The sequence below is a fragment of the Canis aureus genome, chromosome 16, assembly GCF_053574225.1.
Source record: "Canis aureus isolate CA01 chromosome 16, VMU_Caureus_v.1.0, whole genome shotgun sequence".
NCBI lineage: Eukaryota > Metazoa > Chordata > Mammalia > Carnivora > Canidae > Canis > Canis aureus.
In genome coordinates this window covers 9,586,782-9,614,229 of record NC_135626.1, presented here as the reverse complement: position 1 = coordinate 9,614,229, position 27,448 = coordinate 9,586,782, and the positions used below count along the sequence as shown (strand labels likewise).

The 27,448-nt window shown below is 50.2% G+C and overlaps 1 protein-coding gene across 7 annotated transcripts in view; it reads left to right on the top strand.

The window, feature by feature from the left end:
- Positions 1-27,448, top strand: part of AK8 (adenylate kinase 8) — a 127,760-nt gene that overhangs the window by 15,304 nt on the left and 85,008 nt on the right. For all 7 annotated transcript variants that reach the window (XM_077851216.1, XM_077851217.1, XM_077851215.1 and 4 more), the window contains one exon: positions 8,867-8,935. In XM_077851216.1, coding sequence (XP_077707342.1) covers positions 8,867-8,935 — 69 coding nt within the window. The remainder of the gene's footprint in view (positions 1-8,866; positions 8,936-27,448) is intronic.

Below are 27,448 nucleotides of genomic sequence, written 5' to 3'. Positions count from 1 at the left end.
GTGTGGTTATGGCTGGGGGGGTGGGGGGACACCAGCATCTGGGGTGGGAATATGGTTTTAGAAAGAAAGTGTGTATCTCATATTCAGATAGCTTCTCAGGATGGGGGAGGCAGTCTCATTTCTAGGATAAAGATGCTTTTATCGGGTTTATCAAATTCAACAGAGAGAAGGATTTTAAGGAAATTCCTTCTGGGTTTCATTACGCTAATTATCAGCATATTTCAGACCGCATCGAAGTGCTTTCAAGGGTGTCTGGTTGGGGTTCCTCAGTTCAGAAGCATGGGGGAGGGAAGATGAAAGGCAGGCCATCAGGACTGATGAAGGAGTAATAGGTTCTGAAGAGCCCGAATGGGTGTGTGTCAGGCAGCCACAGGTGGCCGTGTCCAGGCCTGGCCTCTCATTAAGGGTCATCTTTAAAACGTCCGCAGATTAGGAGCCTTTTATAGCTCTTTTTGCAAGTAGCGATGATACCTTCAGATCCCTAATCTTCTATGAATCTCAGCTCTGCCCTTGTACTCAGAATTCTCCCACGTTTCGGGTGTTAACCAAGACCTCATCTTAGGCATTTCCAGACGGTTCCCAAAATACTTCTTCATCCCCTCCTGTGTGCCATGGGAGACCCAAAGATGACTTTCTTCCTTCCCCTGGCCTCTGGGAGCTCTGGGGGGAGGTGAGGGGACCCAGACTAAGGGACCTGGGAGCCTCGTGCCTCCGGCAGTTTGCCTAATTCACTCGCCCCTGAAGCCTTCTCTGACTGAGTCCCAGGCACCGGCTCTCCGTTGGCAGAGTGGGCAGGGCTGTAAGACTCTGGCTCAATGGGGCCCTCACCACCGTCATGCTAGGAAAAGCCTTCCTAGAGGGCATAACTGCAGGATGTGTGTTGTGGGAGAGCCCAGAATCAGGCAAAGGGCCGCAAAACCCATCTTTGTTTTTAACTGTTTATGATAAAACACTGTAATGCTACTCAGGCAGTGAGAAAGGCATGAGAACCCTCCCGGGCCCATCCCCGGTGTCAACCAGCCTTGGCTCCCGACAGTCGTGTTCCCTGTGTCGCTCTGTGCCCGCCTGCTCTCGGGTTATGAGAGCAAACCCATATGGTATTTCATTTCACCTGGAGCTGTTTTACTGGTCTCTATCCACTGAGAGACTGAATCCACAGTGACCAGACCAGACCTTATATAAAATGGAGCTCTGAGCTACAACCTGCAGTGACCTGCGGCAGGGTACGGCGCAGCTGCCTGTTGGTCCACCGCCAGGCTTTCTTGCTCTGCCGGCCCCTTGGAGCCTCTGCCGCACCCAAACGATGCGGCGACTCCCTCACCAGAGCGAAGCCCTGGCTAAGTAGCCTTTGTTTTTTCTCATTTGGCCGGCCTTCATTTAGTTTCACTTTCCAGAAGGTAATGTGTTCTTTTCTCTTAAACTCACACACACGTTCACACTTAGAAAACTTTCTTTTTTTATTTTAAGATTTTATTTATTTATTTGAGAGAGAGAGAATAAGTGAGCATGAGCAGGAGAGAGGGGCAGAGGGAGAGGGAGAAGCAAGCCCCCCGCTGTGCAGGGAGCCCGATGCAGGACTCGATCCCAGGACCCCCAGGATCATGACCTGAGCTGAAGGCAGGCACATCACTGACTGAATCACCCAGGTGCCCCATCAGTCTTTCTTTGGTAGCTGGTCTGTGTTAAAGTCTCCCTGAGGAGATGCCTTTCTGAGTCCTCCAGCTCCCCCCCTCTGTCCAGGCCCAGGGCACTCTGGGTATAAACACCTCTCTTGGGAGGTGTTTCTTTTTTTTTTTTTTTAATTTTTATTTATTTATGATAGTCACAGAGAGAGAGAGAGAGAGAGGCAGAGACACAGGCAGAGGGAGAAGCAGGCTCCATGCACTGGGAGCCCGATGTGGGATTCGATCCCGGGTCTCCAGGATCGCGCCCTAGGCCTTCGCAGGCGCCAAACCGCTGCGCCACCTAGGGATCCCGGGAGGTGTTTCTTATCTCCTTTTCACCTTGACCAAGGCCACCTTTGCTCTCAGTTTATCCTGTTTTGTTAAATCCTTTTCCGTCATATGCCTGCTCTGGTCCATTCCCTAAGCCCGCCCTCATTGGAGGTCACAGACACTGGGTAGGGGACCCCTGTGGGTGGGGAGAGCAAGATGGGCACCACCAGGAGTCCAGGGCACCAAAGTGAGGGAGGCACCGGCTGTTAGGTGCTGACCTTGCACTTGTACAAGCCTGAGAGTCAGCGCTTCCTTCGACTCTGGCCCAGGGCTCCTAGAACGCCTCACCCCAGTCCAGGCCCTGCTGGAGTTTGGGAAAACTGAGTCCTGTGGGTTTCTAATCACAAAGGAGGTGATAGGAAGGTGAAGCGGTTCCCTGGGGAAAGGATATTTCTATGCAGCAGGAGCTGAGTGTGATCGCTCTGGAATGTTTTAATTTCTAAAGAACTTTAGTGTTGAAATCCCTGCAGGGAGAACAAATACTTGCAAGCACACTCGAGAAGCTGCCTGGTCCAGAAGTTCTCAATCTTTGTGGCACATGAGACTCTCTTGGGGCACTGCTGGACTCGATTAGTCTGATTCCCCGGGAGTGGGGCCAGGCATCGGGGGTTTCAGACGCTGCCCAAGGAATTCTAATGTGCCCTCCGCCACCAACCACCAGCCCCTTTTCTCATTGTGGTTGTTATTCTTATAAATAGTCCCCAAATCAAAGTTTCTTCGGCATGCGGCCTTTGTATTAGAGCACCACAGCATATGTTTGTTGAATGAATGAGTGATCCAGGCTCCGAAGGCCAGTCAGACAGGAAGGAGCCAGAGCTGGATTCTTTCTAGCTGCAGTGTCATTTACTCATTTCAGTTCTGTTTACAAAGTAAATCAGCTGTGGCCCAGTGGACCCAAGTGCCCAGTTGCCAGGGTCACCATTTTCTTTAACATACAAAGAAAAGAACTTGTGCCCTTGTCCTGCCTCCATCTATATACAGGGATAGAGGGCTCTCCAGGGTCACAGAGGATTTCTGGGATTGCCCAAGTCCGGTGGGTGGTTTCTGTCAGCTCCAGCCATGCTTTCTCCAACCTAGTTGCTCCATGTCCTGGAGGCCACACTGAGACCAAGTGCTCAGCGCTGGAGCCCTCCTACTGTCTCCTGTCCCTTGTCAGCCACTCAAGGTGGCAGTGTGAACAGGCCTTGCAGAAGGTTTGGGGTCGTGGAGGCTCTGCCTGCCACCCAGGATAGGGACACAGAAGCCCAAGGACCATTCTCCCTGTAAAGCTCATTGGCCTTTCCCACTGCAGAGTCTCTTCTGGGCCACCTCCCTCTGTGGGCCTGTCGTGTGGCACGTGGTCAGGGGTGTGTTCTTCCTTCATCACCTAGTCTCCCCTTCTCTCCCTCTTCCTGTCTCCTGTCACCTATTGCAGACCCTGTCAGGGCCCTGCCTTTCAGAACTGTGAGAATGCCTGCCATCCACACCTGCTCTGACGATCCTGGGAGCAGTAGGAACTTTGAAATGAGAGTTGTCTTTAAGGATTCTCTGACCCGTTCTTGAGTGAGCTCAAGTCCCGAGTACTGGCTTCCCACCACCACCAGCAGCACCTGTAGGAGGAAGAGGCCAGACTGGGCAGACCAGGAGTCTCAACTCTTCCCCTCCTGTCTCTGCTCCAGGTGGAAGTTCATACTGTAGATAAAAATGCCCTCTGGCTCTTGCACAAGTGTCACCCAAGGTGACACAGGACAGTAGGGGCCCTGAGAGTAGGGCCTGGTGATGGGACCCATGCCAGCTTGTGTCATCCCACTAAGGAAGCCCAGGTGTGAGAAGTGAAGTAAGGTGCCCCAGAGGGCAGAGCCAGGGTTTGACCTGCCACCATAACTGGTGACTTACAAACAGCAACAAACCAGTGTGTCATTTAATGGAGGGCAGCACCTCTGAGGTTGGCAGATCAGTTCTTCTGCCCCACGGCTCTGGACATTGGGAGCTGGATGGAGAAGAAATGTCCAAACAGGAGCCAGCGCAGCCAATTCTGCGCTTGATGAGACAAAAACAGGGAGATGAGGGGCCAGGGGCCTGCATCGGATCTGGGCCTTCTCTGTGACCAGCGGGGGCTTCACTGAGCTTGATCGGTTTGTCCCTGATTCTCCCCACAAAGCCAGGCCTTGCGGGGCTAGGATGGGAGAGCATGGCAGAGCTCTGGGAGGAGGGAGGCTGATTCCTACAAAGACAGTTTGGCAGGACTCTGAGAGGCACCCCCTGGAAGCCCTGCTGCTGACGTGACACATCAAAGCTGGCATTGAGACAGCGCCAAGGCGGGGAGCGGCAGGGGGCACGCGGGAGGGGCTGTGCTCAAAGTCATGGGCCTGTCCCCCGCCGGGCACACCCCGGCGGGTGCTGTACCCCACCTGGACCTGTCTCCTTTCAACCTGTGTTCTTTGACTGGCTTGCATCCCCCTGCCTCCTCCTCTGCAACCCCTCCACCTGCCCCAGTACCTGTTTGAATGCTGCCTCCTGCATGGGTGTTGTCAGGGACAAGAGACAAATCTTGAAGGGAAACAGGCCAAGGGATGGAAGCTGGCTCTGCCTGGGGTTGGCAGGGGACAGGAGGGGACAGGAAAGGGCTACTCCCTGTTGACCCTTTCCTTGCCAACCGGGGGAAGTCTCCTAGGATTGCTGGGAAGATATGAATGGAGCAGAAAGGCACTGTCCCCAACAACCTCTCCCATGTGGGGTAGGGCACTTGGGTGCTTGAGTTTGCTTTTAAGGCAGTGGTTCTCCAGGTGTGGTCCCTGGACCAGCAGCCTCAGCATCCCTGAAAACTTGTTGGAAATGCAGCTTCTCAGCATTTCCCCAGACCTGCCAAATCAGAAACCCTGGCATGGGCCCTGTGAGCTGTGCTTTCCACAAGCTTTCTGGGTGTGTGTGTTCAGGTGAGGGAGTAACTGGCTTGCTTAAGCAAGAAATTAGCAAGATGGGGGAGAGGGCAGATGTAAGGACGTAGGTGTCTTGGGAGATCCTGAAGCTGGGGACTGCATGCTGGCTGGCCTCCTCTCGTCTCTCCAGCCTCGTCTTGCTCTACCTGTCATGCTTTCATTCATTCCTTCTCTCTCTCCTGCTCATTATTGCTCTTGACTTTTGCTGTCCATTTGGTAGAAACCATAGTGGCCCCAAGAACTTTCAAGTGGACACATTACAGATCTGGTTCTCATGAGAGGCATACCCTCCCTCATCCTCTTGCCATCTGTTGTCTTCCTCTTCCAATTCCACATCCTTGGAAAAGCCATTCTGAGGCAGAGACACCTAGTTTCTCTTTCCCTTTGTGCTGGCTTCGGTGGTTTGCACTCTCCTCGTGCCTGCAAAGTGCTTGCTGCAGCTCTAGCCTCTCAGCTTTGGATCCACTGGAAGGCAAGGACTCCTGCTTTCCACTGACTGTACCTATGTCCTGGACCTGATGCCTCTTGGCTGGGATTGGGTTATGGGCAGCCTCTGAAGCAACCACAGTGGCCAAGGGTGGGACATACAGATCAGCTTGGACCAGTCAGGGCCCTCCTCTATATCTGAGGGCGGACTTGACCCCCATGGAAACCATACACGCTGAAAGGCAAGGGGGGTGGCTCCTCAAAGACCTTTGGGGGAAGGTGTGATACTGGAGGTGGCTGTTTGGATGTAGGGTAAAAGATAAAAGGAAAAACTACAATATTGTTACTCATTTCTACTGGTGAGGTATGTTAACCCTAAAGAGGTGAAGACTTGTCCAAGGTTGCCCAGATGGCTGGAGCTGCAGCAGCCATTATGTAGCCAAGAGCAGGGAGCGTGACACAAATGGAGCCAGCCCAGGGCAAGAGCTGGGGATATGAGCCCTGATGCTGAGCATGAGTCTGTGTTCAATGTAAGAAATGCTGTTCCAGGAAACCCCCACCCAGCAGTGCTTGGAATTTATTTTGACTTCCCACATCCTTTATCAGAGATATAAGTGGGAGCTGGGAGAGATGTTGGTCCCTGATTGTGCACTATAGGGAGAGGCGACACAGATACATTAGTGGACCCCTTGGTCAGAGCTGCTTCCTTGTCCAGACCCATGCTGAGGAAGGAGTGTGCAGGGTATACTAAGGGTACTTGACCATCATAGCCCTGGTGCTGAGCCCTTGCTGGGAGCTCATCATGCATATCATCTCATTTCATCCTCAGGACAACTATTTGAAATACATTGTCTTTGTCTCATTTATAAATGAGGAAACTGAGGCTCAGAGCATTGAAGGCACTTGTCCAATGCCACTCAGTGGGTGGCCAGGGCCCAAATCATGAGTCCCTGACCAATCCAGTGGCCTCTGAAGGGCCTCCTTGGGAATATTCTTTTTCTTTTTATTTCTTTTTATTTTTTTAAAGATTTCATTTACTTATTCATGAGAGACATACACAGAGAGGCAGAGACACAGGCAGAGGGAGAAGCAGGCTCCATACAGGGAGCCCGATGCAAGACTTGATCCCAGGACTCCAGGATCATGCCCTGGGCCGAAGGCAGGCACTAAACCACTGAGCCACCCAGGCGTCCCTCTTTTTCTTTTTTTTAAAAAATGTAGCTTCTTTACCATTTTTTTCCCAAAGATTTATCTGTTTATTGAAGAGAGAAAGCATGAGCAAGTGTGCAGGGAGTACAGGGAGGGGGAGAGAGAGATGGGGAGAGAAACTCCAAGCAGACTTCCTGCTGAGTGCAGAGCCCAACATGGGGCTCGATCTCATGACCCTGAAATCATGACCTCAGCCAAAATCTAGAGTCCAATGCTTAACCAACTGAACCCAGGTGCTCCTCCCTGGGAACATTCTTTACCCACTCAGCCCATCCCCCTCCTGAGACCAGAGATAACCTCTGCAATCACACTCTCTTAGGGCTTTGGAGCCTTTAGCCCCCTCTCCCTCCAGTTCCTATCCCTGCCCTGTGAGCCAGTTACCTGGAATGTCCTGTCCCCAAGGGCGTCCTTCGTCCTTCGCTGCCAAACATCATCTGCCCAAACACAGCCTGCTTTGTCCAGGAACCCAGTCAAATAGCTTAAGGAGGAGGAGCTGAGCACCCACCCCCAGCTTCTCTCAGCCTGCCCCAGTACCCTGTTCCCTCCCTCTGAATTGCTCTGTGGGGGAACTGACCTAAGCCCATTCACTGAGCACAGAGAAATGTTAATTGGGGGTCAAAATACGGCAAACATCCACAGTTAGAAGCGGTTGGGCACTGTCTATTCCCCACACTCTCGCTGCCATGACATAACGAACATGAGGCATGGACACATTCTGCTATGTGCACCATTTCTGAGCCAGCCTGGACAGTGTGTAGTGTGTTTGAGAGGCTCTGTGGTGTCCCAGCTGTCTCTCTAGGTGCTCCAACAGCACTCCAGGCAGACATGACAGCATTCCTGAGGCAAGATCTGGTCTCTCCAAACCCTCACAAATACTGGCTCTAGGATGAAAGATCCAAATGTATCTCCAGTGTCACTAAAATATCACCAGGGCCACATTTAGCCCTAAGGATACTTCAGGAAATTGCCCTCCTCCCCAAGCCTACATGGTCCCACTCCAGGATCCTCAGCTTGGGGGGAAGAAGTGTAAGGTAGATTTCATGCTGCCCAGAGCACACCCAAGGACCCTCACCTGCACCTGGCAGGAGCCCCGCCCCTCCTGGGAGCCGGTTCAGCCCTGACATAGCTCAGGATGTGCTGTCTGGGGCTGGCCTGGGAGTCTGCTTTGGCCAAGTGTTTGGGGTTCTAGTGATCTTGGGTAAAGGGGACACCTGGGAATGGGTTTTCCAGGTATCGGCTCCAAAGCATTCAAGGTTTTGCTAGACAAACCAGACTTGGTTGTGAAAATTGGGATGTTGATTCTGGTTGTGAAAATTGAGATGTTGATTCTGTTCAGAAGAGAGACAGAAGGTGGGCCATCCTTGACTTCCTACCTGTGCACCTCCCCTCCCTCCCCACCTGCCTTTGCTGGTCCCAGGGAGTGTGGAGTGCTTAAGAGGTAGGGCTCTGGCTGCCCTGCATGGGTTCAAGGTCTGCTTCTGCTCTTTCCTGATTGTATGACCCAGGGGAGGGGGCTTAAGCTCTCAGAGACTCAGCTTCCCCATCTGTAAAGAGGTGATAAAAATAGTACAGATAATGTAGCTGGGCACAGTGCCCAACTCAAAGGGTATAATCCACAGCTCATTATTACTATTTGATGAATGTATTCAGGAACATAAAGTGTCATGAACTCATCAGCTGGTAAGGCCATCCTATATCCTTGGCACTGACTTGGGGCTCAGGCAGAGGTGTGCTGGTCAACATTTAACAACCAGCTCTCTGGGGAGAAAAAAAGCCTGTCTTGGCAGCGTTTGCCCATTTCCATGGTATAAATACTCCCACCGTGGCTGACTTCAAGCTACCACGTGAGGTCTCTGAGCACAGAGTTGGGAAGAGATGGGCACCACAGCCCCTTTTCACACACTCTCTAGGGTACAAAGATACTAAGACTGGTCCCTTTCCCACAGGAACATTGGCTTAGCCTGGGGAGGGCCAGGGAGGGCTGCCTGCAGGCAGTGACACTTGGGCCAAGGCTCTGAGGGAGCCTGGAGTCACTCAGCTGGGTGGGGGGAGCATCTGGGCAGGGAAGATCGGTGTGCACATGTGGTGTGGAGCCGTCAAAATGGTGGTTGGTGTAAAATAAAACTCAGGGTAGGAGTGGAAGCTGCAAGGCGGGCTTTACCGAGGCCACTAGACCATCAGTCAGGGATGGGGGAACCTCCATGTTGACACAGCCAGCTCCTCAGGGCTCAGCTGAGCCCACTGCCCTGCCAGTTACATGTCCTTTTCAGCTCAGAATGTGAGTTGGGACCCTCATTTTGCGTGTCGTCTTTCCTTTAGAAACTGTCCAACACACTGCTTGTCAGACTGATTCAGGAACGCCTGAGGGAAGAGGACTGCATCAGGCGGGTAAGACACCCCGTGTGCGGCAGCTTGAGGACTCCTGGGGGGCTCTGTTATCACACAGAGGGAGGGTGAGGGATGTGGGATCAGGTCCTGGCACAGAGATGACCAAAGGCCTTCAGAGAAGGGTAAAACAGACAAACCAGATCTCGGTGAAGTTCTGTCTGTGGACATGGGTTTCGCCTTGGTTGGAGCCAAATAACCTGGTGAATCTGGGGTGTCCATCAGGGATCCTAGGATAGAGCTGGCTTGTCTCAAGGGGTCACATGAGAGCCTTAAGGAAAGGACAGTTCTGGAAGTAGGGGGTAAGCACTGCCAAAGCACTGAGACCAGCCCCACAGGGAGCCGGACACTCCTGGACCTGGAGGAGCGGAGGGAGAGCTGATGGGTACCCCAAACTCTTTCCTGCCATCCTTTGATCTCCTGCCAGCACCACCTTTGGCCAGACCCAGTGAAGCCAGAGGGCAGTGTGTCCAGATGAAGCAGTCCATTTGTGGAAGTCAGCCTTCTGGGGCACGGAAGGGGATGGAGAGAGTGGAAAGGATCTGGAGGGAAAAAAGCAGGCAACAGGAATGGTGGGTGCCAGGGGAAAGCTTTACAGCCTGACTCCTTGGATGCTCAGAGGAACTCCGTTGGGCAAGCACCGTGACTCCTCGATTTTACAGATGAGGAAATGGAGGGTTGGCTCTGTGATCTCCAAATATCTTCTCCTAGTCCACGGCTCACCTTAGTATCTTCATATTAGTGGCTTTCACAGGGCAAATGGTTTTAATTTTAATGAAGGCCCATTTATCAATGATTTGAACACTTTTAAAGTATTCCATTTTAACTTATCTCTCGTGTTTTTAACTATATCTCTGTGTAGCTTTTTTAAAGCAGTGATCCAGTGATGGCAGTATACAGACTCACCTTTTCTCAGTCTATTTAGAGTCACTTCTATGCCATCTGGAGCATGGTGTCCAACATAGTCCCCTCCCCTCTTTGAGTTTGTGACCACTCTGTGTGTTCCACGTGTGTACACTGGAGACACTGGCCGGAGCCTTAGCAGTTTACTCTCAGTCATCAAACCTATTTTAAAGAACTCAAGAGGAGAACTGCCTGTCCGATCTATCCAAGCATTTCCATTTCTGACACTCTCCATTCATTCCCGATGCTGCACGTGGCCCCTTCTGCCTGGAAAACTCTGAGCATCTCTGCTGGCAGTGAACCCTCATGGTTTCCTTTCAGCTGAGAATGTCTTTATTGCCTCCATCCTTGAAGGATGTTTGTCCCTGGATCCAGAATTCTAGATCCTCAGCTCGTTCTTCTCACACCTCACAGTGTCCCACTTCCTTCTGGCCCGCATGGTGTCTGGTGGAAGGGCAGCTGCCCAGACTCCCGCCCAGTAGTGCGTCCCTTTCCCTCACCCCCCCTCCCAACCCCAAGGCTTTCTCCAAGATTGTTCTCCTGGCTCCTGGTTTCCAGCAGATTAATCACCATATGTCTGGCATGCATTTCTTTGGATTTATTCTTTTGAGGGTTTGTTAAGTTCCTTGAATTTACAAGTTTAAATTTTTCTCCAAACTTGGGCAGTTTTCAGCCATTATCTCCTCAAATAGTTTCTGCACCGTCCTCTCCCCCATCTCCTGAGGCTCCAGGGCCATGAGCACCAGGCCTATGGTACGCCCATGGTCACTGAGTCCCCATCCTCTGTTTCCTTCCCCTCTGCCATGGTTTGGGTAATGTGGGTTGAAGCATCTTGAGGCCCACTGAGGCCTGCCTTCCCTTGTCTCTGTTCTCCTGTTGGGCCCATCGGTGAGCTTTTAATTTGGATGGCCATGTTTCTCAGTTTTCAAAATTCATTTGGTTCTTCTTGCTGTCTTCTGTTTCTGAGACTTTCTTTTTGTCCATTCATTACTTGTTTGAGCTCTGTTGTTATTATTATGTTTTAATACCAGCTGCTTCAGTAGGGCACCTGGGTGGCTCGGTTGGTTAAACATTTGACTTTTGATCTCAGCTCAGGTCTTGATTTCAGGGTCTTGAGTTCAAGCCCCACATGGAGCTCCACACTGGGCATGGAGCCTGCTTTATTTATTTTTTTTAAACATTTTTTTTAAGATTTTATTTATTCATTGATGAGAGACACAGAGAGAGAGAGAGGTAGAGACACAGGCAGAGGGAGAAGCAGGCTCTATGCAGGGAGCCTAATGTGGGACTCGATCCTGGGACTCCAGGATCACGCCCTGGGTCGAAGGCAGGTGCTAAACCGCTGAGCCACCCAGGGATCCCCTGGAGCCTGCTTTAAAACCCCAGCTGCTTCAGAGTCTTTGGTAACTCTCACAACCAAGTCACACAAGTGGTGATGTCTTTTCCCCATGAGTTGAGGTTTTCCTGGCTGTCCTTGTGTTACATGATTTATTTTATTTTATTTTATTTTATTTTATTTTATTTTATTTTATTTTATTTTATTTTATTTTATTTATTTTTTTTTTTTACATGATTTTATATCCCGGACATTTTTCATATTGTTGTGAGACTCCAGCTGTTGTTTAAATCCTATGGTAGATGTTGGCATTTTTGTCTTCACAGACGATTTGGGCTCAGGCCACAGGTGCCAGCCACCTTCTCTGTGCTGTGGTTCCCATTTTGCTTTGTTGTGATTCCCATCTTACTCCTGTCTTCCCAGCCTTTGCAAGTGCTGTGCAGCGCTCTGCAGCTCTGTGCTATGTATACCACTCAGTAGGGCCTGGGTAGTGGTCTGTGCTGTACTTCATCTCGCCATGTCTTTAGAACGCTGCCTGGCATCAGACCCTTGTCCATACAACTTGAGGGGAAGCCCACAAGTCCATAAACACTTTCACTTGGTTGCTTGCCTGCACTGCTCTCTCTTCCATTTCCGTGGGAGCTTCCAGTTTGTCAGTGTTGCTCCTTTTGATCCTCTGGCCAGAAAGCTGGTACTTTATTTGTCCCACTCTGCCACAGGCTTCCTGTGACTGCCTCTGCAACTGGGGCCAAGTGGCAGGAGGGTGGAGAGAGGAAAAATGAATGAGGCTTGGCTCTCTTCTCTGCTGACTGCAGGGTTGCAGGCACCTATGGCCACCCTGTGTCACTGCCGCAGCAGCACAATTACCTGGAGGCTGGGGTACAAGAAAGTGGCAAAGAAAAACTCATGGAAATCTCCCCCACTGTCCTGAGTGTCAGGAGCCTCCTCTCCCGCTGCACAAGCCAGATGACAGGGTGCCTCTTGGGCTTCTCTCGGTCTCTACCTGCCACCTACTGCTGGGTCTCAAGGCTGCCTGAAGACCAGGCCAGGAGAGCTGGTTTGGTGGTATTTTGAATTCTGGTCTTCTTTCCCAATTCACCTTAGTAGACTACTGTCTATTTTTCTGATTCCTCACATAGCTGCCCTGCGTGTGCTGTCCGTGCATCAGAGCTGCTTTTGGTGGGCATGAGAGGGCAGGCTGTGCAGACTTCATCCTGCCCAGAACCACAGCTTGTATGCTTGCGCTGTTCTAACATTCACAAGTATGTACACACACACACTCTCCCTCTCTCTCTCTTGCTTCAAAATTCACTGAGAGGTCCAAATCTGGGAAGATCCCCATGTATCTTTCCAGAGTGCTGGTGATGGAGTAGTGATTCTCACAGGCTTGGTCTGCATGGTCCTCAGCCCTGTGAGTAAATCATGGTACAGCTACAGCTAAGCTGCAGTCTGGGTTTCAAAGTCTGGTCTAAACAGTGTGTTTTCCTTCAACCTCAGGTTGTTCAATATGCTGATGGTCTCTCACCATCCAGGCCAGGCCAGGGCCCAAAATTCAGAGGCCATTCTAAATTGGGAGTAGCAAATGTTCTCTGTAAAGGCCAGATGGTAACTGTTCTGGGCTTTGTGGGCCATGTGGTCTCCTGTTGCAACTACTCAACTCTGATGTAATGTGAAAGCAGCCACACATGATACATAGATGAAAGGACATGGTTTGTTCCAATAAAACTTTATTGGTCTTGAGCTTACCATCTGCAGCTGGAGACAGCCTTGCATGACCAAAGCAGGGCCAGCTGTGAGAAGGGCCGTGAGGGCCGCTAACCGGGCCAGGAGAGTCAGGTTGTTCCAGAAACCTCCAGAGATGGGGCCAAGGTGGTCTGCAGAGGGTCTGTCTTAGGCAGAGGGGTTGGCAGGCAGAATGAGGCATGAGCTCCCCTCCATACTCAGTTCAACCAAGCTCTAATCAACTCTTCTTAAAACTGACCTATCAATTGATCACTCTTTTGAAGATTTCCTCTCTTTTATCTGGGACATGCAGGTACAGTCATTTGTCAGAAATAAAGAGGGAGGGGAGAACCTCCTAAGTGACTGGAAACAGGCCTGCACTTTCCCGTACAAAACGCTCTATGCCTTAATCCATAATTGATTATGAATTTGCCAAGTCAAATTAAACTCTTGCATTGCAGATCACTAGGCTGAAAGCATTCAGGTCTGCTTCTCTTCTCTTTGCTAAGATGCTTCTCTACTGTTTAGAGCAGTGCTGGTCCCATTTGGCCAAATATTGGGTGTTCCTCCTTTGGAATGAGTTTACCCAAGTTGCCCAGACTGGAACCTGCCAGCTGGATGGGGGCTGCATTTAAAAGCAGAACCAGGAGGCACCTGGCTGGCTCAATCAGTACAACATGTGACTTTTGAACTTGGGATCATGAGTTTGAGCCCCATGTTGGGTATAGAGATTACTTAAAAATAAAATCTTAAAAAAAAAAAAAAAAAAAGTGGAGCCAGGCAGGCACAGCCTTGCTTACTAATTCAAATTCAGTATGCTGAAGAGCTCCTGGAACCGGGGCTGTCAGCTCAGTTCGTTGTGGCTCTAAACACAGTAACTCTTCAGTTCCTGCCCCGGGAATCTTACTTGCCCTGAGGAGTATGAGGATTATTGCCCTGGGCCAAGCTACCATCCCAGGGGGGTAGCTCCATGGTCCATCTTGGTGTCACCAAAGGCAGTAGGATCTCCCCAAGCCCTAGTTCAGATTTCCTTGTAAGACACAATGCCAAACCATCTCATGATCCAGGTGTTCGAGCCAGAACTGCTGTGTCCTGGCTGTTCTGCTCATAGGTCAAATGTTGGCTTTTGCTGGCTGCCTTGGTACCGGAGAGGCCCAGAACCCCAGCCCAGCTGACCACAGGAACAAGAAAGGTGCTGAGTCCAGCAGGCATGTGTGCGAACCCAGTTTCTAGACTCAGACCCTTCTCTTGGTTTCAGGCCAGGCTTTACCCATCTTTACATAACCCAGCCTTAAGACATACAGAACAGTGTTATTTTGTGTAAGCGATTTTTATAAATTATTGCATTTTCTGTGCGTAAGCATTTAGCCTGGAATTCAGAGGTGTGGAATCATGGGGTTGGGTCATTGGGTACATTCCACAGGGGAGAGAAACTGCCTTGAACTCATGCATCAGAGATCCAGGCACTGGATCCAGATACCGGATCTAGCTGGACTGGGCTAGTTTGTTAATGTAATTTTTTTAAAATCTCTGTAAGTCACTAAGTCATCATTTCTGGAATTAAGATGGTGGTTCTCTGATTTCAGCTAGACATCCCAACCTTGCCATTGGTGACCTAGAATAGTCTCTGAAATGTGCATTTAACTACTATGGACCTTCTTGAGTTTATCTAAAAGTTTAGTCCACTCAGCCTCTCTGCCCTGTGTACCTGTGGTATGGACAGAGTGTGAGACCAGGTGTCCCTGGTCCTTTCCAACAGGTACCACCATCAAGATGGTAATAATAGGGGCACCTGGGTGGCTTAGTCAGTAAAGCATTTGCCTTCAGCTCAGGTCATCATCCTAGGGTCCTGGAATTGAGCCCCGCATTGGGCTCCCTGCTTCTCCCTCTCCCTCTGCCTCTCCCCCTGCTCGTACTCTCTCTCTCTGTCAAATAAATAAGTATAAATCTTTAAAAAAAGATGGTAATAATATTTATTAGTGTTAATTCATTATATAGTAAATGATATTATTACTAGTTATACTGTAATACTATATGACTACATTATAATTAATACTCTTGGTTGATTTAATACTATATATTTAGTATTATAATGAGATTAGTGACCATTTCATTATTACTATGCTGATGATGGTGGTTAGATATTGTCTGGACTCCAAGGACTTGGGGCACCTGGCCTGGCATCTTGTCCACTGCACAGTGGACCAAGGGGGCAGGGTGCGGGCTGCATTCTTATCTGGAGGCTTGACAGAGGAGGGAATCTGCTTCCTTGCTCATTCAGACTGTTGGCATAATCCCCTTCTGTGCTGTGGACCCAGGGCCCTGTGCATTGGGGCTATAGTCGTTATACCATTGATGGGGACCACTGATGGGTACATAGAGTAGAGGGCCACATCCAAGGCCTCATTCATCTTGACAGCAGCCCGGTGGGGGAGGTACTGCCCTCACTGTGTTTAGGGATGCAGAATCTGAGACTTTCAGAGGTCGTGTGTCCTGCTCAAGGTCCCACAGTCAGTCCCCAGAACAGAAATGCGAATGCGAAGTCATGCTTTTGGCAGCTCTGTTCTTGTCTCACCAATGCATACTGTGTTCCTCCAGGGAGTACTTCTCTTCAAGAGGCCTCGGTTCCCTGTCTGTAAAAGGACAGGCTTGGCTTCAGCTTTGAAGCCCCTTCTGGCCTTACATTCTGATTCTGATCTTGTCCAAGCCATTGTTACCTGCAGAGCAAAGAAATATCTCCTTTAATTTGTTTTAAATTTCTTCTGAGCTTCAAGGGGCATCCAGTACCTTTTTCATCTCTTCCCGGTGGAGACAGGATTTCAAGAGCAAGAGGTGAGGTTCCTAATTATGTGCTTTGGTTGTTCAGAAACAAAACAAACCCTCATCCAAAATAAACAGGCTTTCTTGCTTTTAGGGAGAAAAATGACACATATGCATATTCATTTATATGGTAATTATTATTATTTAGCTACACAGGGACTAGAATTGGTAATTTAGAGCACAAAAAGGAAGCAGGGAATAGCGTTCAGGGAAAAGTAATGCAATCATAACCCATCAGGATTCTGTAGTTAATGTCAGAGGTTTTTTTCTTCTCTTTTCCTTTTTTTTTTTTTTTTTTTTGGTCTAATGCAATCTCTTTGAAGAATTTCTTTGAAGTGACCATCAAATGTGTTAGAGAAAGAGAAATTAGCGCTTTGTATTGGGATGATGAAAAGGAGGTGTTCTCTACCTGTCAGAGACCCATGGCCTTTCTTTAGGGACAGCCAAGGTCTTGAAGTCCAAAAGCTCTCCAGACCACGTCTCTAAGGGCAGAGGGAAGCTAAGAAGTGAGGCGGCGGTGAGTTCAGGAAATTAGAAAGGAAAAGGCTCTAATGTTAGAGAGATGCTAAGTCTTACTTCTCTGGAGTCACATTTGCTCTCACAGTTTGGATTACTGAGGTCCATTTCCTTCCTCCAGCCCTGATCCATCCTTGCAGCCACCCTGCTTTCTTGCTGGCCCCTTCTTCCTATTGCCACCTTGGGAACTGCTTAAAATAAAATGAATGACTTTATTTCTTGACCACAATACATTCATATGGTTCAGCGTTCAAGAGGTGCCCAATACCCCTCACCCTCCTGCCTCCCCAGCCACCTGCCCCCTTCCAGGAGGCAACTAATGTTAACACTCCCTTGTAAGAATACCTCTCAGAAAAATGTTTATATTTTATGCCTACAGAAGTGTTTGTGTTTTTCAAACAAATATAACAGTGCCCTCCACTGCCAAGAAACTTCAATGTTTCCCACCCTTCTTGGTGTCCATCCTTAAAGCTCTGGAGGCCTGGGCCTGCCTGCTGCCCAGCACCATCCCTCTGTCTCCTTGTGCCCACTGCCCTTCATACCTGCTCTGGTGTCACCTGTGAGGTGCCTCTCAGGACCTCTGCACACTGCAGGGGAAGGACTCACAGTGGTTTTCCACCCCTGGTGCCCACACTTTGTGTCTGCCTCTCTCCCCAAGTGAGCACAGAACCAACAGAAGAGGGCAGAGGTGAGGACAGGTCACTCCTATGGTGATGTTACACTACCTAGACTCCAGACATTGAGTGGACTGGAGAGAGAGTCTCCTTACTGGCGTGACAAGTAAGCTGCCATATGGGAGAGGCCCGAGTGTGCAGCCTCCAGCCAGCGAGAAACCAGAGCCCTCAGTCATGCAGCAGCACAGAAAGGGCTTCTGCCAACAGCCTGAATGAACAAGGAAGCAGATTCCCTCCTCTGTCAAGCCTCCAGATAAGAATGCAGCCCGCACCCTGCCCCCTTGGTTGCTGTCCTCTGAGACCTCGGCAGAGAACCCTCGGCAGAGAACCCAGATAAGTGCTCAGACTTCTACTCCACAGAAACTGAGCTAATAAATGTGCTATTTAAGCTACAAACACTGTGAATTTGTTACACAGCAATAGAAAACTGATACACACATTCTCTTCTCACTGCCTGAGATCCCCATTCCACAGCGGGGCAGTTGCTCCTCATTCCTTAGTCCCAGGATAGAGTCACTCCCTCAAGGAGGCCTCTGAGCTCGCTGAGCCGCAGGGTGGCTGGGTGCCCTGTTACACGTCTTCGTGACCTCTTGTTCTCCTGTTCCTCTGGACCCTCACAGTGACAGTGTGGGAGGAGGGATCCCATCTGTCCCAATCAGTGTAGGACCCCCAGCTCTTCACGTGGTGCCTGGCATAGATGCCAGGCTCGGGAAATATTTATGACATTTATGAATGAGAGAACACCATTTTGATGATTCCCCATTTTGATGATTCCCCAGATGATACCACCAGGGCGATGAAGTCCTGTCCTCACTCATTATTGGCCCAAGGAGGAGAAGGTGCTTAAAATATAATGTGACTATGCAATCGAGTCCAAACATCCTAACTATGGTTTCGACAACAGAAGCATGTTTGTCCTAAGACTTCTCTGGGGAAGATATTTTGATTGTTGCCCTGGCATGGCTTTATGTAACCTGTGGAGACCTATTTAGTGACTTTCCTCATCACATCTTAAAATTGTTAAATTGTTTTCTTTTTTTAAAATATTTTGTTAATTTTATTTATTTTTAAAAGATTTTATTTATTCATGAGAGACAGAGAGAGAGAGAGAGAGAGGGAGAGAGGGAGAGAGGCAGAGACACAGGCAGAGGGAGAAACAGACTCCATGCAGGAAGCCTGATGTGGGACTTGATCCCAGGACTCCAGGATCACACCCCGGGCCAAAGGCAGATGCTCAGCCACTGACCCACCCAAACATTCCAATCTTAAAATTGTTTTCCATTGTCAGTGCTTTCAAGGTCCCCCTTTGGTCTCAGTCCCCCACAGCTTGACAGGTTCAAGGATAGCCTTTGTGCCCTGAGACCCCAGGGTTTAAGGTTTTGCGAACCATCTTCCAATTTGATCATGGTGCCTTGTGCCAAGACTTCCTGTGTCCTCTCTCATCATCTCTTTAATCAACTGTAACAAGGACCAGCCACCCAGACACTGGGTTTTAAAATATTAAATGAAGGCATATCGTAAAAGTGACCGTGCCTTGTGAAGGAATTCTAACTCATCTTACATCAGTTTTTTTTTTTTAATTTTTTATTTTTATTTATGATAGTCACAGAGAGAGAAAGAGAGAGAGGCAGAGACATAGGCAGAGGGAGAAGCAGGCTCCATGCACTGGATTCGATCCCGGGTCTCCAGGATCGCGCCCTGGGCCAAAGGCAGGCGCCAAACCGCTGCGCCACCCAGGGATCCCACATCAGTTTTTTTTTAATATCATCTTTAGAAATCATCCTACCTAAAACCTTTTACAGAAGGAGAAACTGAGGCCCAGATGGAAGAAGAGACTTCACTAAAGTCGAGGACCAGCAGCCGGGACAGCAGGGCACTGTGGCCACTGCCCCACTGAGGTTCTTCCAGGCCCAGGTTTGGCCGGGGTCTCTGTCCTGTCATGCCGGGCCCTTTGACAAAGGCACTTTTGTGTCACCAGAACCAGACTAAGTTGGAATGTCATGGGCCAGAAAATATCCAGCTAAGAGAAAAAGAAGAAATGTTTGATGTATGGTCACCTTTGTACCCCAGCTGTGTGGTGGAGAAGGAAAGCCTTGTACTCAATTACCATGGCCTGTCAGACAGTGGGAGTTTATCACCCAGGAAAAGGCAGAGGCCCCTGTGTATCAGAGATATGATTTATAGGCTCCGCAGATGGCTCGTGTCCACCTCTGCCAGCCAGAGATGTCCCTGGCATGTCTGGGCTGGTGGGCAGCAGCTAGGAAGAAGACAGCAGGGACCCAGTGGGAAGAGCTTCCCAGGCCTTGGCACATCTCTGTGTGGGGCTCCATGTAGCCGCAGGCAGGCTGCGTGCACTCCAGGGTCCATGGGGTTGGCTGGCTTTCCCTATTTAATGAGATCATACAAGCAAGTGCACAGCACTGCACCTGGCTCTGAGGTCCACTTAGGCAGGGTGAAGACACTTTCCCATGTAAGTTGAGCGGGTGAAAACAGACTGTGTATGGGCAGTGGAGTCCCGTGTACTTCTGGGGTCAGTGCATGACCCGCTGGCACAGCATGCCATCGGAGTCATTACTCGAGTGAGTTCTGTAGCGTCCACACAGCCCGCATGGATGAGAATTAGCAGCCTTTTAAATGTAGGGCCCAAGGGAACAAACCAATGAAATTTAAAAAGCAGCTGGAGTCTGTCTCTACTTCTGTCCATGTGCCTTGGTGTTTCTTTGATTCTGTGAGCTTCCACTTGGGATGGAGTTCTAGCGGTCTGGAGGTGAGGACGAGCTCGGTAGGTGGCAGAGCATGAGGCCAAGCAGAAGCCAAGCACACAGAGCCCACTCCCCTTGAGGGCTTCTTTGGGTTGTTGGGCAGGGATCTCTGTGAGCGAGGCAGGAACTGGCCCCCTTGGTGCTCAGCTGGCTATCAGTGCTCTCCTCAACCGTGTTCCGTGTCCCAGCATCCCAAACCACGATGCTTGGAGCCCCGCCCAAGGGGAACCTGAGGGGGCACCACCCCTGTCTGCACCCAGGTCTCTGAGTTCTTGCCAGCTCTGCCAATCTCCAGCAGTCAGTTAGGTCTTCCTAGACCCCCACCAAATGCCTGGAGTGGAAACCAGAACCTGTCCGCCAAGATGTGTGGTTAGCCACATAGGATGTAAACAGGCATCGGCATCAGTGAGCTCAAAAAATATCACCTTGCCCCCCAACTCACCAGGCCTGTGGTCTTGCTGTAGTAGGAGGCAGGAGGAATAAAAAACAATCTCCAAGCACAGGCAGCAGAATCAGTCCATCAAGATAAAGATACAAATGACTGCCAGCACTTAGGGGCACATGGTAGGTTCCAGACCTGGTGCCAAGCTCTGAGGCATTTTCTGATGGGAGCCACACAACTGTCCCATGAAGGTGTCAACTAAGACTTATGGGCACCTACTGTGTGCCAAGACGCATTTGCAGTCATGTTGGGGATGAACCGGAACAAGGGAAGCAGTGCCCCCTTTCATGGGCATGTGGCTTAGTGCTACAGGTTGGGGGCTGAGTGCTGCAGGTGGGGGTGGGTGTCAGTGCTGCAGGTGGGAGGTCAGTGCTGCAGGTGGGGGACTGAGTGCTATAGATGGAGGGTCATTCCTGCAGGTGGGGGATCAGTGCTGCAGGTAGGGGGGGGGTCAATGCTGCAGGTGGAGGGCCTATGCTACCATCCTCCCTCTGGCTGCAAAGGAGGTTGCAGTGTCAGAAACCTTCCCTGTGGATCCAAAAGTGGGTGTGCATTACCTAAAGGAAAACAGACCTTCCAGAAGTCCATCACATTCAAAGTATCTGGCTGCACATCATCTCCCTCCCTGGGCTAAAGAAAGAGTGTCATAATCAGAAGCCAGACTTCAGTCTGGCAAATGCTGACCACACTCAAGTTCTCAGTCAAGGAGAAGGTCTGTGGCACTTGCTGCAAGAGGGTCCAGCACTGGGTGGGGTGGGGGATGTGCACTGCACACAAAATGCAAAATGATACTTTGTGTTGCCAGGATGACCTTTTTTTTTTTTTTTTTTTTTTTTTTTTTTTTTTAGCTCATTTACTGTACTGGAGGCTCTCGGTTATTTGGTAAGAGAGGAGGGAATATTACGACAGGTTTTCAACCAGAACCTGAAGTTTAAAATGCACTTGGCAGGTTTCTGGAGTCTTTTCCTTTCTCCCCTTTTTAGGCACAGATTTATACTTCCCTGCCTGTAACGGGAGTCAGTATTTATAGTGGAAATGCTGGCAGAGCCAAGGAGCTTGAGTCTGGGCCGCAGAACCACCAGCTGTTTGTTTTACTTCTCTTCGCGGCGCCATCGGGCTGGCATTCATCACCCACCTTTCATCCTCTGACGGGAGGAACACAGGATTTTCTTACCATTGTTTTGACACTCTCAGGTTTATGGATGTCATGCACATCCTCTGAGGAGCACGGTTTTATTGATCAACAGCTCTGCGGAGGCCCGGGGCTGTGTGTTCCTCTAACACAGACACAGTTAGGATTGCAGGGCGTTGGAGGGGCGGTCTGGCCTCCACTCAGCAAACTTAAGGCATGCATCACGGTGAGGCAGGGCTCGGAGGGAGCTGGTGAGTACACCCTCAGGGATCCCTCATCTGAGGGTGTTTCTGGCCCCTCGTCTGAGGCCGTGGCTGGTTGGTTGGCCGGTTGGTATGATGTGGGGCCTGTGGGGCCCAGCTGTGTGCACGCAGAGCAGCAGCACCGGGTGCTCTGTGGGTGGCAGGTGCATATGACGATCCGTCTCGCTGTAGTCGGGAGGAAAACCAGGTGATGGAATGCAGCACTGAGGCTGATGTTTGAGCAGCCATAACTTTGGAACCGGCAGAGAGTATTGAGAGGCCTGGTGACGCTGGAAACAGGGCTGAATTTGGAGCCACCAGCATGTTGCCTGGGGTGGGTGGAGCGCCCGTTCAGAGGTGGAACAGAGACCTGCTTCCTGAGAGCTGGAAATTCTGGCCAGGGGGGTAGAGGAGATGCTGGCAGCTCTTTATGCCCTCATTCCTAAGCTCTTAACTGCTTGGTTCCTCAGGGAGCTGCCCACTATGAGCAGCATGCTGTGTGCCGGAGGCTGGAACACACGCTGAGCACCTCCACTTCCCTGGCACCCTCACCTGCCAGACACGGTGCTAGCTGTTCATGTGCATTGTCGCGCCCAGCCCCAAACGCCAGCAAGGGCAGGCGCTCGCTGCTATGCCTGTTTTGCAGACAGCAAGTAGTCGCACAGCTGGTGGGTGGGGGTCCCGGGGTCCCCATCTGGCTTAATAGCATCAGTCAGTAGGATTTGAAAGACATGTGGAAAGTCACATGGGTGGTTTTTAGCTATAATCTGTAACATGTTCACTACCTCCAACTTTGATTATTAACAGACTACCTATAACATTAACTGTACATCAGAATATTAGAATACAAGAGCAAGTATGTGTTTCTGTGGTATGCCTTGTATTTACTGAGACTTGGGGGCATTCACTACTATTGAGCCTGGTGAAAATTCTCATTCTCTGTAGACATAAAAGATGTTCTCACATTTTCCCTTGCACTAGTTGGTTAGGTTGGGCTTTTCCTGGAGTTGCTGAAGGGGGTCTAATCTCTGGAAGTAGAAGATTGTGGCCAGAGATGAGAGGAAGATGTGAGCAGTGGTCCCAGCCTCCTGGTGATGTCCGTAGGGCAGTGGGCCGAGGGAGAAGGCCCTGTTGACTGGGAGAGAAGTAATAAGTAAGGGTGGGAGGGTGCTTTCTCGAGGAAGTGACCCAATACATGGGGGACAGAAGGACAGAGGAGGCTGCACCCACTGGGAATGGGGTGGGAATCTGGAGGGACAGCTGCTCTTTGTGGAGGTGTGGCCCATTGTTGCACAGGGCACTGCCTGCCTTTTGGGACCTGGCGTCACAGCTTCGTAAAGTCATTCTTCTCGTGGATTCTGCCTTTCTAAGTCTTGTGGAAATGTGGCTGCCCTAACATCCCGATTGCTGGTAGGAGAGAGAAAGTAGCGGGTGTGTGTGTGTGTGTGTGTGTGTGTGTGTGTGTGTGTGAAGCACCTCCTTGGGGCCAGGTATTTGACCATCACGCTTGTTATCAATGACCTCATGCAGTCATTTCAGTGATTTTCTCGTGGGTGGTCTTACTGTTCCCACTGCACAGACAAAGGCAGTGAGACTCGGGGTGGGGTCATTGGTTACAGCCAAGATTTGCACCCAGCCACAGTGCCATCTATGGCCAGTGCTTTCCCTGCCCGGGGCTAGGATGGGCAGCATGGGGGCCCCAGGGTGAGGGGAGAGCTCCAGTTTGAGGGGAGACAGGAACGAGGGCTGGCTGCCTTGGTTTGGGCCTGTGCCTGGCTCAGTGGACCTGACACAGGGAGGGAGGAGTGAGGTCTGAGGAGCCACTTGGGGTCTGTGGACGGGGGACACTGTGGCTTCTGAGGACGAGGCCAGGTGCTCATCCAGCATCGGTCCCCAAACTCGGATGCAGCACTTGGCCCGTGGGCCGTACTTGGGAATTCCTCAGCGAGGGGTCGTTTTAATTGTCGATCAGACTAGGCTCCTTGTCAGCCCCTCCCTCAGACTGTTCCTGCTGCCCCGAGGGGGTCCCCCCTTCTTTCCCTGATTTCAGGGAAGAATTGTGTAGGAGAAGCAAGCTGCATAGTGGGAAGGAAATGATGTCACAGTGTTTGAAGAGCATCAGAGGCAGGCCTGTCGCTCATCCTATTGTTGCCTGTTTCTCCTGCATGATTATTAATAATGTGCCAGTCACTCTTGAAATGTATTGGGTAGGCCATGAATCTTAACAGTTCCTTGCTTATAAGTCACCTGGTCCATTCCTCTTGGTTCACAGAGAACATTCAGCACCTTGCCCAGGTCAAGGGGCCAGGTAGAAAGGAGCTGAGCGAGGCAGACTTGGGGCGGTGGGTGACAGTTCACCCCCCAGGTGCAGGCACTGACCTGCTAATATGGAAGCACAGTGTACCACACAGGGTGGTGGATAAACACCCCAACGAATTAATATCCAGATAGATGGGTTTGTGTGTGAATGAATGGATGGATCTTACCCAGCTGTAACAACATGATGACTGTTTACCCACCTGCTGGACTCTGACTGGCCCCTGTGGCTCCTGCCCATTTCCAGAGGAGCAAGCTGCCCAGGCAATGGCAAATGACCCTGAGCACTCTGGAGCAGGTCCACTGTAGCCGAGGCCACTCACCAGACCCCCCTCGTTCTAATCCAAACTTGTCTTCTCCAAGTCCTCTTTAATTGGAAAGCTCTCCTCAGTTCCTATCTGGAATGCCAGTTATTCCTCTTTCCAAGAGACTGCCTTTCTAAATGAATCCTTCATATTAAGTTCTACAAACTTGGGCTGCCCTGCTGGCTTGGTCAGTGGAGCGTGCAACTCTTGATCTTGGGGTCATGGGTTCAAGCGCCACGTTGGGTGTAGAGATTACTTAACAATAAAATCTTTAAGAAAGGAACACTTGGGTGGCTGTCAGTTGAGCATCTGACTCTTGATTTAGGCTCAGGTCGTAATCTCTGGGTCATGAGATTGAACCTCACATGAGGTTCCATGCTCAGTGGGGAGTCTGCTTGAGATTCTTTCTCTCTCCCTCTGCCTTTTCCCTGACTCGAGCTCTCATGTGCCCACTCTCTCTCTCTTCCAAATAAATAAGTAAATAAAACCTATAAAAATATTTTTTAAAAGTTCTATAAACTTAAATAGGATTCCTTCTTGCAAGTAGGTAGAGAAAAAGAGCCTAGTTCATCTTTCTCTTCTTTGTTGCTTGTTTTGTGGGTGTTTCCGTAGGGTCCTTTTTTTAAAAAAAATATTTATTTATTCATGAGAGACACAAAGGGAGAGGCAGAAACATAGGCAGAGGGAGAAGCAGGCTTCCTGCAGGGAGTCTGATATGGGACTTGATCCTAGGACCCCAGGATCACGCCCTGAGCCTGATGCTCAACCACTGAGCCACCCAGGTGCCCCTGACTTAGGGTTCTTATTTAAATACCCCAACAGGTATGGGCTAGACTGTGGTTATTGCCCTACTTTTCAGGTAAGGAGAACAAGGCCAGAGGCTTTGAGGTGACCAGTTGGAAGTTACCCAATTGGTGATGGCACAGCGGATTCCAAAGCCCCTGCTTTTCACCAGCAGATAATCTGACACCCTAAAGGGCAAGTCCTATTTCTGAAGAGGTGGGAGCACACCACAGACATGCTATGAAATGTTAGGGAGGAATGTTGTTGGATTCCCCACGTCATTCATTTCCAACCAGAGCCACTGTGTCTGAACCTGAGAATGAGACATTACCCCAGGAAGTGTGTTGTCTCCGCAGGGGGCTATCTTGGTGTCATCCCAGCCTTGGAGATGGGACAGGATTGGTCCATCTGTGGACAGAACAGGGTGGTCTTCAGACTGGGTTTTCCTCTGCAGAGCAGTTTCGGGGGGGCACCAATGACATTTAACGTGAATTTGACTTGAAAATATATCTGTATATTTTTAGCTATTCGGGAACATTCCTATCTATGTGTGCCAAATTTTAACAGTTAAAAGCTTGCTAGGCTTTTAACCTGCAAACCTAGGAATACCAACTGTCCTGGATCTGCATGTGTGTATGGAGTGCCACACTTGTGTCGCTGATGAGCAAGAGTGGGGCTCAGCACAGTTGGTTTTTGAGAGGAGTCACTCAGCGTGCTCAGCCTGTTCTGAGCATGTGCGTTACTGCCAGGGTGTGCGCAGAAGGCCAAGTAGAGCCCAGGGCACACCCTGTTGGTGGCAGAGCCCGTGCGTAGGAGCAAGTTAAGAAACAGCCCCTTCCCATCATGGCCCTGGCCTGATCCTATTTACTGATTTATGACTTCTTGCCTTGCCAGAATTTACAGCCATTAACTTCCTCTCAACCAAAACTGCAGTTTCTCCTTGAAAGTAGAGTCCATTCTGCAACTGGGTAGTTGCATAGCACCTCTATAAATGCAAGAGCTCTGGGAAGGATGATCTTTTTTGAGCGCTAAGCCTGGTGCTTCCATCCTAAGGATTCTGCTATACTCATATACTTGAGTGTGGTCAGGAGTCCCAGCAGGTGTTACATATTGTTTAAGGTTAGTTAAACTTTGAAATAAAAATTCTTGTTGGTCATCTTTCAGATGAATTGGATACGAAGGCATCCTAAGATTATATGGTAGGCTACGGTGTCCAGGGCTTGTATAAGCCAAAGGAATTGATACTGGGGCAATCTGATGTCAACTTTTGGGTATAAAAAGAGCCTCCTTGTTCTCACAGATCACCTTTACAACACATCAGTTTGCCAAATCGACCTTTTCAGTTGCATTTCTTTCTGGCTGGTAATCTCTCTCTTCTTTTTTCCTTTCTTTTATATGTTGGGAAATCACAGAGCACTTCATTAGAAAGAAGAGAGATGGCTGGTGGGTCTGGGTGCGTCTCATGATACTTCCCCTGGTTCAGACTTGAGCTGAGTGGATCTGATTCACCAAGTCCAAATCTTCAGCCTCAGATCACCCCCTCAGGACTGTGAGCAATCAGCATTCAGCTCCAGGGAACGTCTGCTGTGGAGCTTCCCGCATCTGCAGTTGGAGCTGGGAGCCAGGGAAGGGGCATCCCAGGGGAAGCACCCCCCACTCTGGTCTTCAGAAGAGAGGGGAGGAGACCAGGAGCAATGCATCAGAAAGGCAGAGGACCCAGAGGGCAAGAGTTTTACTGCGTGAAGCTGCTAATTGTGCTTTAATAATAGTCAGGAGGGCAGGAAAGGCCAGTGTTCACACAGAGCAGGACAGCCCGCTCCGCGTTGGGCCGTGCTCTTCTGGGCCTCGCCAAGTTCCCTAGGCTGGCTGGCTGCGTTCTTTCCCTTTTTTTCATCTGTGACATCTGCTCGGTGCTTGTCCCTCCTGTGATCCCGTACCCCTCGCAGCTGTGCAGAACTCCAGCTCTGCCCTGGTGCGTGGAGTGCCCTGAGCATACGGCCTTTTTGATGTGTGATAAAACAGAACCAAGCCACGGGGGTATGGCGAGCGAAGGCATCAGAATATCAATTAACCTGCTCTGAACAAAGCTACGGCTCCAGAGTGGAATAGACATTTCACTGAAGTGTCAGGAAGATGGATAATGTATTCTAATTAGGGATTGACTGATACCTCCGCATCCAGCCACTCCTGGTAGTCAGACCCATGAACCTAACGAGTGTCCCATCATGGCACTGGCTGGGTGCTATTTACTGATTTATGACTCCTTGCTTTGCCAGATTTTGCAGCCATTAACTTGCTCCCAACCAACACTGTCGTTTCCCCTGGAAAGAGCCGTCCATTCTGCCACTGGGTAGTTGCACAGGGTAGTTGCACAGCACCTCTGTAAATGCAAGAGTTCTGGGAAGGAGGATCTTTTCCGAGCACAAAGCCTGGTACCTCCACCTTAAGGATGCCCCAGGACCTATGCTGCCTGCTGCAGTGGCCTTGGTTACTACCCTCCCTTCCCAGGAGAACTGGCTTGGGCCCATGTGGAGATGAGGGGTCTCCATGGCTGCCTTTCCCA